Raw genomic sequence first — 14,797 nt, 5'->3', positions numbered from 1 at the left:
TAACAATGGGTCCGAAAGTGACTGTGGAGGCCAATTCTGGATCCACACATCCTTCCACAGTGGGGACATTGGTTTCCGGGTGGGAGTTGATCACGGTGTGGATTTGCCAAGCGTGCCTTCCTCTTAGCACGTTTCTCCCTTGTGTCCTGAGATCGAGATTCTTCAAAGCCCATGACCTTTGATAAAGGCTGTTCTCCAACTGGAGCGCTCGCAGGCCAGGGTTTCCCAGTTGTCTGTGTTTATACTACATTTTAAAAGATTTGCCTTGAGACCGTCTTTAAACCTTGAGCTGTTCGACATTTCCCATAATTCCTTTACTTTACAATTTCACCACATGTGGTAAAAGGTGCCTTCCTTTTCTTTACATTTCCAGCAAATATTTGAACTTGTCCTGTACATTTTTGCTAATTTACTTGGGAGTTAAATACCAGCGGTACATCATTTTCATAGAGTTTTCTTTTAATGTATAACACGCTGTAAATTTCAAATCCTCTCTCCATAATTTTTCCCATGCTGAAAACGGAGCCATCACTTATTTTAACTGTGGTTTAACATAACATGTGAACCTCGCCAATGTAACTGAAGCACCAATCTGCTGCAAAATGTAAGTGAAAGTAGAATGATGGTGATGTTTCAGCTTAACTGGAATCCTATATAATAAAGTCCCTGTGTCTCTGCATCCAGATTCCGTGTGTCCCGTTTTCCGCACTACTGAGCATGTGCCCCACGGACACAGGGATTGGACGCAGAGACTGGACGCACACAGAGCCGGGGGGGGGGATGCGGTTCTCTCTCCCTCAACGGCTTCCCCTCCAAACTGCCATTCCGCGCCTGGCCTCCCGATTAATGGCGCGAGGGGAAGAGGGGAAGGGATCGTGAGCGATTGAGACGCGAGCACGCGTTCCCCGCCGCCGCCGGGGTGTTTGTGTCCCTGCCGACACCGTTCCCCACCCCCACCCCATCACCGCATCCCAACCCCTCCCCCCACCCGGCGTGTGGCGGGCTCAGCTCTGGGTGGGTTGGGAAAGGCGAGGAGAAGGAGGCTGCTTTCTCCCCTTTTTTTCTCTCCTACGCTCCCCCCCCGACGACCAGCAGCAAGCGGGCGTCATGCACACACACGCTCTCTCTCTCCCCCCTACCCCTCTGCCTACCGTTTCCCTCGCGGTGCAGGGTCAGAGGCAGACAGAAGCAGGGACAGCGCATGGGGGGGGAGGAAGAGCAGCCCGGGGGGAGGAGATGTTTGACAGGGAGCAGGGAAGGAGGGGCGGGTGGCAGCCGCCCGCTGCCCGCCCCTCTTTCCCTGCTCCGTGAAGCATCTCCTCTGCTACCCAGTGCCTCCGCTGTGTTCAGCAAGAAGCCGGTGGCAGCGGAGGGATGCTGCTCATTCTTCCCCGCTAACCCTTCACAAAAGCAGGCTCGAGCCCAGGGGGAAGGCAGGAAGGAAAGAGGGCCCTGGCCGCCCCTACCTTCCCCCCTCTCCTGCCTAGGCATGGACCGCAGCAGCGGAGGAGGAGGAGGTGGAGCAGCGACAGAGGAGCAGCGCCGTTGGCAGCCCAGGAGTGTCCTGGCACGTGCAGGTGGAGAAAAGAAGGGAGGTGGAGAGAGGGGGGAATGGGCGGGGGGAATTGCATGTTCTAGCACCCGTTAATTTAACGGGCTTCAAGATACTAGTATTTACAATAATGTGGATTTGCCAAGCGTGCCTTCCTCTTAGCACGTTTCTCCCTTGTGTCCTGAGATCGAGATTCTTCAAAGCCCATGACCTTTGATAAAGGCTGTTCTCCAACTGGAGCGCTCGCAGGCCAGGGTTTCCCAGTTGTCTGTGTTTATACTACATTTTAAAAGATTTGCCTTGAGACCGTCTTTAAACCTTGAGCTGTTCGACAGTGGAATTTGCTGCCAAGGAGTGTGGTGGAGTCTCCTTCTTTGGAGGTCTTTAAGCAGAGGCTTGACAGCCATATGTCAAGAATGCTTTGATGGTGTTTCCTGCTTGGCAGGGGGTTGGACTGGATGGCCCTTGTGGTCTCTTCCAACGCTATGATTCTATGAGCAACGTCATAAATCCGGGAGCAGCGGGAAAGTGTTGTTTTAGCAGTGTATATACCTTGGGGCTTCCAGTTCACACGAAGCCATCACTTTTTAAAAAAATAAATGATTTTTATTTGATTTTTACAAATTAATTCACACTCAAAAATCACAAATAATAAAAATCACGCAAGATTCTTCCGAATCTCAAGGACCTCCCCCCTCCCTTCCGTGGATTCTTTGGTTAACCTTTTCAACTGGATACTATAAATCCTCCTAATTTTTCAGTCCTCCATTATATCCAAAGTCTATGTAACATTACAAGAGTTATTTAAGACCTGCCAAATAATTCAAGTGTTTACAGTGGTCTGTCAAATATGATATAAATTTCTCCCAATCTTTGTGGAAGTTTGATCTTCCTGGTTTCTGATTTTCCCAGTCATTCTTGCCATCTCTACATAATCCAGTAGTTTGTCTGCCAGTCCAATTTTATCGTCTTCCCAACTTCAGGCAAGCAGCATCCTTGCAGCTGTTGATAACATTTCCCATAATTCCTTTACTTTACAATTTCACCACATGTGGTAAAAGGTGCCTTCCTTTTCTTTACATTTCCAGCAAATATTTGAACTTGTCCTGTACATTTTTGCTAATTTACTTGGGAGTTAAATACCAGCGGTACATCATTTTCATAGAGTTTTCTTTTAATGTATAACACGCTGTAAATTTCAAATCCTCTCTCCATAATTTTTCCCATGCTGAAAACGGAGCCATCACTTATTTTAACTGTGGTTTAACATAACATGTGAACCTCGCCAATGTAACTGAAGCACCAATCTGCTGCAAAATGTAAGTGAAAGTAGAATGATGGTGATGTTTCAGCTTAACTGGAATATTTACAATAATGTATATTTACGACTGGGTGGTCTACAGCAGTGTTTCTCAACCAGTGTGCCGCCAGATGTTTTGGGACTACAACTCCCATCATCCCTAGCTAGCAAGACCAGTGGTCAGGAATGATGGGAGTTGTAGTCCCAAAACATCTGTAGGCACACTGGTTGAGAAACACTGGTCTACAGAAACTGAGCACAGAGCCACACCATTGAAAGCAAATCCAATGCACATTTAAAGCAATTTCTCCCAAAGGATTCTCGGAACTATGGTTCCCCCACCACAGAACTACAATTCACAGAACGCTTAATGTTGTTGCTATATTTATATCCCACTTTCCCCCCAGAATTGGACTAGAGGCAGATTACACAAGTTAAAACAACACAAGCTGAAAAACTTATAAAATATAATAGTTAAAAAATAACTAATAGGATACTTTTTCCGCATGAGGGTTGTTGTTGTTTAGTCGTGTCCGACTCTTCGTGACCCCATGGAGCAGAGCATGCCAGGCACTCCTGTCTTCTACTGCCTCCCACAGTTTGGTCAGACTCATGTTCGTAGCTTCGAGAACACTGTCCAACCATCTCGTCCTCTGTCGTCCGCTTCTCCTAGTGCCCTCCATCTTTCCTAACATAAGGGTCTTTTCCAGGGAGTCTTCTCTTCTCATGAGGTGGCCAAAGTATTGGAGCCTCAGCTTCAGGATCTGTCCTTCCAGGGAGCACTCAGAGCTGATTTCCCTCAGAATGGATAGGTTTGATCTTCTTGCAGTCCATGGGACTCTCAAGAGTCTCCTCCAGCACCATAATTCAAAAGCATCAATTCTTTGGCGATCAGCCTTCTTTATGGTCCAGCTCTCACTTCCATACACCACTACTGGGAAAACCATAGCTTTAACTATACAGACCTTTGTCAGCAAAGTGATGTCTCTGCTTTTTAAGATGCTGTCTAGGTTTGTCATTGCTTTTCTCCCAAGAACCAGACGTCTTTTTAATTTCATGACTGCTGTCACCATCTGCAGTGATCATGGAACCCAAGAAAGTAAAATCTCTCACTGCCTCCATTTCTTCCCCTTCTATTTCCCAGGAGGTGATGGAACCAGTGGCCATTATCTTAGTTTTTTTTGAAATTGTGGTACAAGAGGGTACCTTCTTCCATATGTGGTGGCTACGTAAGATAGCAAAAGCTTTCTGAGAAATGATTTATAAAGAGCCGGAAAAAATGTTGAAGATAACTTTTGTTTAAAAAAACACAGAAGCTTTACTTTTAGGAATATTTGGGGGAGAGGTACCCAAAGAACAGGAAAAAAATATTTATGTACATTAGTAGGGCTGCCCAAATGATTTATGTCCAGAGATTGCAAGAAGAAACAGTTCCGACAAAGGAGGACTGGAAAATAAAATTAATGGAATTCGCAGAAAGGGTGAAACTTACCAGAAGAATAAAAAACCAAGAAGATAGATTTTTTTAAAAAAAAAAACAGAATGGGGGGGAAATGGTTGATTATTTGAAGATACATTGTAAACCAGTGGTTCCCAACAGGTGGTCCGGGGACCCCCAGGGGTCCGCGAGCTATGCCAGAGGGGTCCGCAAGATGCTATTAGAATAAAAAATATATTAAATATATTTTGTATGATAACAGATTTTTTGTTTTGGCCACTTCCTGCATGAGCAGAGTCTAGCGCAAAACTAGAATTAGATAGAGGCAGTAGTTCTGCTGTATGCCGTTAAGTGGCGCTTTACAAACACTACTGTTTTGCAAAGAGGCAGCGCGCGCATTCTACTAACGCTCACCTCCCCAAGATGCTTTGCGCGCGTCGGCTTCATTTGTGCGCTACTGCGCAGGTACCCTGTCTTCTCCATTCCCCTCCCTCCTCCCTGGCGCGCGCTGCCTCTTTGCAAAACAGTAGTGTTTGTAAACAAAGCGTTGTTTTTCGCGGAAGCTACAGTTCACGTAGTTAAAAATGGACCGTTGGTTAAAAAGTGGTTCGTTAAAACGACAAAGGCCTACAGATGAAGAGGAAGAACTGTAAAAAACGTATAAATATAAAATATAAAAAGACTCTTAATTTGGCTCTCACTTTTTAATTTTAGGATTAGGAATTAATGGGGGTCCTTGTCACAATAGCGGCTCGATGAGGGGTCCTCGAGAAAATTTTGTTGGGAACCCCTGTTGTAAACAACTTGAAATATTAACAGGATTGACATAAACTCAAGCGGTAAGAAATAATTGAAAGGGAACATCGGTAAACAATTTGAATTGGATATACAGCAGGGACGCCCAACTCCCAAGAGACTACGATCTACTTCCAGAAAGAAAAAATGGTCCCCTTTTTTAGGGGAGCAGGCCAAAGTTGCTGAGTTTTTTTAGGGTTTAAAAAGTGGTTTAGCTTATTTTAACAGTAGGTGTGAAGAATTGCAATAAATAACAGCAGCGGTACAGCAGACAACAAAGGAACACCCATTAAACGTGGCGCAGGGAAACACAGAGAGGGGCGGAGGCATGATTCTAAACAACATGAGTGGTAAGGATCCTCCGATCGATCACAATCATCAGGGGATCGACCTATTGATCGCGGTTGACCGGTTGGACACCCCTGATATACAGTAATAAAAAGATACAAACTAAGTAACCGCAGAAAGGAGGGAAGTCGAAAGAAATGTAGATTAATTTTGTTACCATTTTTTTTGTTAAAATGCCTGCAAAAGGTGAAAACAAAAAATAAAATTATATTTGAAAATAATTAAACTATAACAGGATTAAAACAATATAAAAACATATATATTAACACACAGGTAGTAAAACAACAACAGCACAGCCCCATTAAAAGCCCTTTCCTTAAAAAAAACAAAAAACACCTTAACAATCTACTTTTCCCAACTGAGGGAAAGTCATGTTCTTTAAATGAGTGTTGGATGTGCTTTGAATCTATGGTGTGGATCTGGCCTGAGAGGCAACACATGATATGTGATTTCTCCTGGGTGTGAAATCTGAGAAGTTATACTTGGATGAACGTTCTTTCTAGGCGTAATGTAGTTCTATACTTCCTCCTCTTCATGAGTTCTCTGATGCTTACTGAGGTATGATCTCCTTTTAAAGCTCTTTCCGCACTCGGAGCATTTGTAGGGCTTCTCCCCGGAATGAGTCACTTGATGCTTACTGAGGTTTGAGCTCGAACTGAAGCACTTCCCACACTCGAGGCATTTATACGGTTTCTCCCCCGAGTGAATTCTCTGATGACATGTAAGGTGTGTGCTTCGACTGAAGCTCTTTCCGCACTCCGAGCATTTATACGGCTTCTCCCCTGTGTGGATTCTTTGATGAAACGTGAGATTAATCTTCTGATTGAAGCTCTTTCCGCACTCTAGGCATCTGTAGGGCTTCTCCTCTCTGTGGATTCTTTGATGAGAAGTGAGGTCTTTGTTCAGGTTGAAGCTCTTTCCGCACTCCGAGCATTTATAGGGCTCCTCCTCTGAGTGAGTAGCTTGATGGTACATGAGGATTGTGCTTGAACAGAAGCTCTTTCCACACTCCAAGCATTTATACGGTTTCTCTTCGGAGTGAGTCCTCTGATGCATATTGAGGGTTGTGCTGTTGTTGAAGCTTTTCCCACACTGCAGGCATTCGTAGGGTTTCTCCCCGGTGTGAATCCGGTGGTGGTTACTGAGGCCCGTGCTCAAACGGAAGCTCTTTCCGCACTCCGAGCACTTATATGGCTTTTCCCCTGTGTGGATTCTCTGATGGGTGATAAGGTCGGCGTTCTGACTGAAGCTCTTTCCACACTCAGCACATTTATAGGGTTTCTCGGCCATGTGAATTCTCTGATGTGTGGAGAGGGCTGAGCTCTGACTAAAGCTCTTCCCACACTCCGAACACGTATATGGTTTCTCCCCTGTGTGAATCCTTTCGTGATAAGTAAGACTAATTTTGACGCTGAAACTCTTTCCACATTCCAAGCATTTGTATGGTTTCTCAGCCATGTGAGTCCTCTGATGCATTGTTAGGCTTGAGTTGTGACTGAAGCTTTTCCCGCACTCTGCACACTTATACGGTTTCTCCCCTGTGTGAATTCTCTGATGAGCAGTCAGGCTCGTCCTCACCGTGAAGTTCTTCCCACACTCCGCACATTTATAGGGTTTCTCCCCGGTGTGAATTCTCTGGTGACGAGTGACGTACATCTTCTGACTGAAACTCTTCCCACACTCCAGGCATCGGTACGGCTTCTCCCCAGTGTGGAGGCTTTGATGCATGATGAGGGTTGTGCTGCGACAGAAGCTTTTCCCACACTCCAGGCATTTATAGGGTTTCTCCCCCGTGTGGATAATCTGATGCTTCCTAAGGTCCGAGTTCGAACTGAAGCTCTTTCCACACTCCAGGCATGTGTGCACTTTTCCTGCCGTGTGACTTCTTTGATGCCTGCTCAGGTTTGTGAACCAACTGAAGCTCTTTCCGCACTCCAAGCATTTATAGGGTTCCTCCCCTTTGTGGATTTTGCAATGAGCTCTGAGTTTAGACCTCGAACTGAAGCTTTTCTGACACACGAGGCATTGACTGGTCTTCTTCCTTTTATCAGTTTTTTCTTGGGTTGTGATTTCAAGGTAGCCACTGCCCTGGGAAGCAAAGGGTTTTCTCTCCTGATTTGATTTTGCTTTCCTTCCTGGCTGTTTCCTCTTTCCACACTGCTCTCTTTCCAGTGACACCCCCCACAGTTCTTCCTTTTTCTCAATTGCCCCTTGGTCACCTGTTGCAATGAAGACAAGAAAACGATAAGAATCCATATCAGAAATGGGAACAATTTGGATTAAAATTTGGTCTTTCTTTCTTTTTTTAGTTTATTGTTTTTAATTGGAATATTGTATTTGGAATATTATAATTGGCTGTTTGTATTGGAAAACTAATAAAAATGATTTTTTTAAAAAGGAAATGGGAGCTTCAAGTAACTGAAGGACCTCAGGTAATTGTTAATTGGGATGTGCCACATAATTTCACTCATAATGTCTGTTCTGCACTTGCAAAGAATTATCTGCCCCTTGATATTAGGCAAGTGCCTTTGCTGTGCAGTTTTCAGGGCCTGCTAAAAGCTTTTTTTACACAGGTAAATCTGAGAAGTACCACATTTTCCCGTGTATAACATGCCCCTGTATCTAAGACGACCCCTATTTTGGGGGACTCCTAAGTAAGAAAAGAAGGGACACGGGTGGCGCTGTGGGTTAAACCACAGAGCCTAGGGCTTGCCGATCGGAAGGTCAGTGGTTCGAATTCCCACGAAGGGGTTAGCTCCCATTGCTTGGTCCCAGCTCCTGCCAACCTAGCAGTTCGAAAGCACGTCAAAGTGCAAGTAGATAAATAGGTACCGGTCCGGTGGGAAGGTAAATGGTGTTTCCGTGTGCTGCTCTGGTTTGCCGGAAGCGGCTTAGTCATGCTGGCCACATGACCTGGAAGCTGTATACCAGCTCCCACAGCCAGTAAAGCGAGATGAGTGTTGCAACCCCAGAGTCGTCCGCAACTGTACCTAGCGGTCAGGGGGTCCCTTTACCTTTTTAATTAAGAAAATGGGGGGGGTTGCCCATAGTTGTCAAGCTTTTCAATCACCCGTCCAATAGTTGTCAAGCCGCCAATCACCCGCCCAATTGCCACAGAAGCTGCGGCCAGTCAGCACCAGGCCTTGCCACAGCCACCAATCACCCACCCACAAAAGTGACGCAACAGCAGCCAATCGACAGCAGCCACCAATCACCCACCCAATGGCCGCTGACAATCTCCTGCTCGTGGCTGCAACCAATTGCCCACCCCCCTACACTATCCATGTATAAGACGACCCCCAATTTTTAACATTCTTTTATAATAATAAAAATTGTCTTATATAAGGAAAACTACATTATACTACTCTGTGATTTTATTTTGGAATGTGTCTTTTTAAGACTTGCCGATTTTCTTTTAAAAACCATTTCCACTCATTTGTTTTTAAGCTTCTGGTTTTATCGGTAATTTTAATGTCTCTTTTATGTTATAAGTACAGTATTATTATTATTATTATTATTATTATTTATTGAATTTATATACCGCCCTATACCCGGGGGTATCAGGGCGGTTCACAGAATAAAACCAAGATATAAAACCACAAAATACCTAATACAAATAAAAACAACAACCCAATAGCCACCACCCTCTAAATTGCTTAGGGGTTCTGATGACTGAAAGACACATCGATCCTGTTAATAAATATATAGAAATAAGTTGCATTTGTGGAATATTGATTCACAGTTAATGATTCCTGTGGGCTGACAAAGTGAAGAGCAACTCTAATTGACATTTGGGGAATCTGTTACAATTAAATGCAAGTCTATGCAGGAATTGAAATATGTACAGGCGATGGGAAAGGAAGAAGGGGGGAAATTAATGATAAAATGCTAAAATATTTTAAAGCATTGAAATGGGATTAGCAAATGTATGTTACATTGAGCAGCAAGTAAGGGAGGGAAGAGAAACATCATGGAAGCAGGCCTTTCTATTTGGACTTATAGGTGAGGAGATTGTAAAAGGAGATCAAACATTATTTATGTATGCGACAACTTTGTTAGCCCAAAAATGGAAAACCCAGGAGTTACCGATGATTGAAGAGCGGCAGACGAAAATGATGGACTATGCGGAATTAGCAAGACTGACTAGCAGGATCCGAAACCAGGGGGAGTCAAGGTTCCAAAAGGATTGGAGTTAATTTGTGGACTATATGGAGAAGAACCGTAGAAGTTTAAAGACACTTGCAGGATTGAAATAAATCCTACAAATTGACTTGTAAGTAGATTGGACAAAGGAACTGCGAGATAAGAATGGGTAAGAGAACCGAATGAGGGAAGGAGGGAAGTCAAAGCTCGGCAGAGCAAAATGAACTAAAATAGCTGAATAGATGATAAAAGGAGGAAATTTTGTGTTTGTTGTATGTTGCCGTGTTTATTGTTAAATGTTTTGTTATTGTTTAATGTGGTTTATTTGAAAATTTAATTGTATTTTTTATAATAAAAAAGGAAGCAGGGTGGGAAGTCAATTGTTAAATTTGTATTATATTTGAATTACTTTTATTAAAACAATAAGGACTGAAAACAATGATTTAGTTACTTGCTTGTTGTTCCAGCTCTCAGCTATTAAATGTGTCCTGCAACTGAGTATTAAAAATGGCTATTTTGATGATGCCAAGCCGCTAATATTTTGCACACGTGTATAACCATGCAAAACGCCCTAGTGGATTTTTTATTATTATTAAAGGGAAAGGTGGGAGATAAATGCTCTTAATTGACGAAGAGAGATCAAATCCCACTAGAAAAGGAAAATGGGCTTTGGGGCACTAAAGCATAGGAACCGTTCAACAGGCAGGTGTCTTAACTGCTCTTTTAGACAGATATCAACACCCTTACCGAGCGAGTCCTGGAGCCCGCCCTTTTCCTCCTTGACTTCTCCATGCAGAGCCGCCCGGTCAGGATCCAAGGTCGCCCAGCCCTCCTCCTCTTCCTCCTTTTTGAAATGCAGAGCCATCTCCTCAGTGGGTCGCCGGATTCTGAAAGGCAACATTTCCCTTTCACGCAAAACGCAAAGACCACCGATGGCAAAATCAGGAGACAGGGCTGAAGCAAACCTGGTTCTTCTGGTCCAGTGGTTCCCAACAGGTGGTCCGGGGACCCCCAGGGGTCCGCGAGCTATGCCAGAGGGGTCCGCAAGATGCTATTAGAATAAAAAATATATTAAATATATTTCGTATGATAACAGATTTTTTGTTTTGGCCGCTTCTTGCATGAGCAGAGTCTAGCGCAAAACTAGAATTAGATAGAGGCAGTAGTTCTGCTGTATGCCGTTAGGTGGCGCTTTACAAACACTACTGTTTTGCAAAGAGGCAGCGCACGCATTCTACTAACGCTCACCTCCCCAAGATGCTTTGCTCCCAGTACGTTTCCGAGCACAATTCAAAGTGTTGGTACTGACCTTTAAAGCCCTAAACGGCCTCGGTCCAGTATACCTGAAGGAGCGTCTCCACCCCCATCGTTCTGCCCGGACACTGAGATCTAGCGCCGAGGGCCTTCTGGCGGTTCCCTTGCTACGAGAAGCCAAGTTACAGGGAACCAGGCAGAGGGCCTTCTCGGTAGTGGCGCCCACCCTGTGGAATGCCCTCCCACCAGAGGTCAAAGAGAATAACAATTACCAGACCTTTAGAAGGCATCTTAAGGCAGCCCTGTTTAGGGAAGCTTTTAATGTTTGATGGATTTCTGTATTTTAATGTTTTGTTGGAAGCCGCCCAGAGTGGCTGGGGGAACCCGGCCAGATGGGCGGGGTATAAATAATAAATTATTATTATTATTATTATTATTATTATTATTATTCGCGCGTTGGCTTCATTTGTGCGCTACTGCGCAGGTACCCTGTCTTCTCCATTCCCCTCCCTCCTCCCTGGTGCGAGCTGCCTCTTTGCAAAACAGTAGTGTTTGTAAACAAAGCGTTGTTTTTCGCGGAAGCTACAGTTCGCGTAGTTAAAAATGGACTGTTGGTTAAAAAGTGGTTCGTTAAAATGACAAAGGCCTACAGATGAAGAGGAAGAACTGTAAAAAACGTATAAATATAAAAAGACTCTTAATTTGGCTCTCACTTTTTAATTTTAGGATTAGGAATTAATGGGGTCCTTGTCACAATAGCGGCTCGATGAGGGGTCCTCGAGAAATTTTTGTTGGGAACCCCTGTTCTGGTCAGTAGCTGGACATGAACCACTTGCACGACCCTTTGGGTTCATTGCCAAGGCTCAGAATTTTATAATCTGGCTGTCACAGCCCCCCTCTGCCCTTCTCCTCCTCTCACCAATCCCACTAATGATTTTAGCTATTTACAATGCTTTATAAGATCAGATTATAAATTTTCCCCATTCCTTGTTATAATTTTGGTCTTCCTGATTTCTGATTCTTCCGGTCATTTTTGCCATTTCAACATAGTCCATCAACTTAGATCTGCCATTCTTATCCAGTGGGGACTTTATCTTCTAATCCACATTTCTAGTACATCCCTCACACAAAATACTGAGAGCCTGGAAGCAGGACCTAGTTTAGCCAAGTCTCACACCAAAACCACATCAAATGTGGTTGATTGAAATAAAGGTTGTCGCTCGGCTGCAGTCAGGCTGTGCAACCAATTATTTAATTTGCAGGCAATGTTTAATGGCCTCGGTCCAATATACCTGAAGGAGCGTCTCCACCCCCATCGTTCTGCCCGGACACTGAGGTCCAGTATCGAGAGCCTTCTGGTTGTTCCCTCGTTGCGAGAAGCCAAGTTGCAGGGAACCAGGCAGATGGCCTTCTCGGTGGTGGCACCCACCCTGTGAAACGCCCTCCCATCAGATGTCAAAGAGAAAAACAGCTACCAGATTTTTGGAAGACATTTGAAGGCAGCCCTGTTTAGGGAGGCTTTTAATGTTTAATAGATTATTTTATTTCATTTTTCTGTTGGAAGCCGCCCAGAGTGACTGGGCGGATTATAAATAATAAATTAATCATCATCATCATCATCATCATCATCATCATCATCTACTGGTGCACAAAACCTTACTTCACTCCTTTATTTTAGACATATTATTTAATATAATAATATTATATTAAATAATATTTTCTCAAGCTCTGGGTGGAAGACCTTTCATTGCCTACAGACAGCCACCTAACCTTAAACAACTCCCCACTCACAATAATACCACCACCAGACTTAACATGGACACTGGTACCAGAGCCTGCAATAAACCCAGATGCCAACTTTGCTGCCACATACACCCGGTGGTGCTGTGGGTTAAACCACTGAGCCTAGGGTTTGCCGATCAGAAGGTCAGCGGTTCGAATCCCCATGACGGGGGTGAGCTCCCATTGCTCGGTCCCAGCTCCTGCCAACCTAGCAGTTCGAAAGCACATCAAAGTGCAAGTAGATAAATAGGTACCGCTCTGGTGGGAAGGTAAACAACGTTTCCGTGTGCTGCTCTGGTTTCGCCAGAAGCGGCTTAGTCATGCTGGCCACATGACCTGGAAGCTGTACGCCGGCTCCCTCGGCCAATAAAGCGAGATGAGCGCCGTAACCCCAGAGGTACAGGTAGGTGGCCGTGTTGGTCTGACGAAGTCGAAACAAAATAAAAAAATTCCTCCCAGCAGCACCTTAGAGACCAACTAAGTTTGTCATTGGTATGAGCTTTCGTGTGCATGCACACTTCTTCAGATACCATGCATGCACATGAAAGCTCATAATAATGACACTTAGTTGGTCTCTAAGGTGCTCCTGGAAGGATTTTTAAAATTTTATTTAATATAAATTTGAGAGGGAAGAGCCTTTTCTGCTGCTGCACCTGAAGTTTAGTATCTGGCTCGGTTTCCCCAGCCCCTCTGGGTGGCTCCCAACAAAATATTACTACATTGCTACTACTACTACTACTAATAATAATAATAATAAAGCTTTATTCCTCCCAGTATGAACTGCTTTGGCGAGACAGACCAAGGGATGCACCTCCAACAGCCTCTTTACGGAAGCGACCAACCTTTGCAATACTTTGGACCCCAAAATCTACCAGCATTGTTCTGTTTCCAGGTTCTTCTTCCATTTTCCTCCCTCCCTCCTCCTCTCTGCCTGATGTATCTTTCCATCGTTTCACCTGAAAGATTTAACCAGGCCACTGAGTGGTTCACCAACTTCCCTTTAAGATGAAACAGAGGCGCGATCAAAGGAGAGCCACCCATCTTAACCCCGGGGCTGTGGGTTCGAATCCCACATTGAGCAACAGATTGCTGCATTGCGGGAGGGGGTTGGACTAGATGACCCACGGGACCCCTTCCAACTCTAGGATTCTATGGGTGGGGAAACAGTGCCAAACCGGGGTGGAGTGATGGACTCCAACTCCCATCATTCCTCATTGCCGGCCGTGCTGGCAGGGGCTGATGGGAGTTGGAGTCCTATCGTAGGATCCCCCCCCCCTGCTGCAAAAGGAGCTTAAGATCCCATTGGGGTGTAAGAAGGGGGTGGGAGGGCCAGCAGCAGCCTCGTATCTCCTTGTCCTCCCCTGCACCTCCCTGCCTGCCTGTCACCCCGGAGCCCCCCCATCGCCCCATGCACAGAGCTATGGGGGAGGGGCGGCGACTGACCAGATCCTGGGGGGTCTCCGATGCAGCGTTTGAGGGAGGCTGGGCTGGAGCTGGAGGAGGAGGAGGGAGCTGTTTGCACAGCCTTGCATTTGCTCTGAAGGACCCCCGCCCCACTCTCCTCCTCCTTTTGCACCCCACCCCCCAATTCACACCCTCTCTAGGAACCGGAGTCAGTTCACTTTAACCCTTAGAAGGCAGGATCGCCTCCCTCTCTCTGCAGCTCTGGTCTGATTGATTGATGGGTGGATGCTTATTCAAATATGTAAAAAAAAAAAAAGGGAAAGGGAAACGAGCGAGGTCCCAACCAAAGAAGAATGGCAAGTTAAGTTGACAGAACTTATGTGCAGCTTGCAGACTTAACATATAGAACAGGCATCCCCAAACTCGGCCCTCCAGATGTTTTGGGACCACAATTCCCATCATCCCTGGCCACTGGTCCTGTTAGCTAGGGATGATGGGAGTTGTAGTCCCAAAACGTATTGATGGATGCAATAATGGAATACTGAATGGTGTAGTTTCTGCGAAACATGCAGGGATTTATTATATGTAAAATGAACCATGGAAAGAGAAAAAGGGAAGTCCTTGATGTGAGGATTCTTGCCCCGTGTTACAGTCATGGGATTGTTTATATCACGTGATATCTTAAGGATGTAAAAATGAGTATTTTAAATTGTAAAACAGAAAATTTAATAAAAATTTTGTACAAAGATGTACAAAAATGCATACCTATTTCAAAGCGTCT

The 14,797-nt window shown here is 44.9% G+C and overlaps 1 protein-coding gene across 3 annotated transcripts; it reads right to left on the bottom strand.

Annotated features, from left to right (window-relative positions):
• Positions 1 to 2,708: 2,708 nt before the first annotated feature.
• On the bottom strand, positions 2,709 to 14,186 carry LOC118081205 (uncharacterized). Of its 3 annotated transcripts, XM_088663899.1 has the most exons (4): positions 14,056 to 14,169; positions 10,542 to 10,627; positions 10,324 to 10,463; positions 2,709 to 7,652 (listed from the first exon to the last, which is right to left on the bottom strand). In XM_088663899.1, exons 3-4 carry the CDS (start codon positions 10,439 to 10,441, stop codon positions 5,950 to 5,952), a joined length of 1,821 nt encoding a protein of 606 aa, XP_088520025.1. In that variant the 5' UTR covers positions 10,442 to 10,463; positions 10,542 to 10,627; positions 14,056 to 14,169; the 3' UTR covers positions 2,709 to 5,949. The 3 variants fall into 3 exon arrangements, with proteins under 3 accessions (XP_088520025.1, XP_034963409.2, XP_060125540.1); XM_035107518.3 differs by lacking the exon at positions 10,542 to 10,627 and having other exon boundaries at positions 14,056 to 14,186; XM_060269557.2 differs by lacking the exons at positions 10,542 to 10,627; positions 14,056 to 14,169 and having other exon boundaries at positions 10,324 to 10,535.
• Between the last annotated feature and the right edge of the window lie 611 nt (positions 14,187 to 14,797).

The sequence above is a fragment of the Zootoca vivipara genome, chromosome 2 (genome assembly GCF_965207765.1).
Source record: "Zootoca vivipara chromosome 2, rZooViv2.hap1.1, whole genome shotgun sequence".
NCBI classification, from domain to species: domain Eukaryota; kingdom Metazoa; phylum Chordata; class Lepidosauria; order Squamata; family Lacertidae; genus Zootoca; species Zootoca vivipara.
The sequence above is the reverse complement of the archived record's forward strand: the minus strand, read 5'-3'. Positions and strand labels throughout refer to the sequence as shown.

Bases quoted from the DNA above. Each gene is read 5' to 3' on its own strand.
- LOC118081205 (XM_060269557.2), bottom strand. From the start codon at position 10,477: ATGTTGCCTTTCAGAATCCGGCGACCCACTGAGGAGATGGCTCTGCAT. The intron at 7,653-10,323 runs GTAAGGGTGTTG...TCATTGCAACAG, and splicing joins CGGGCTCCAGGACTCGCTCG to GTGACCAAGGGGCAATTGAG.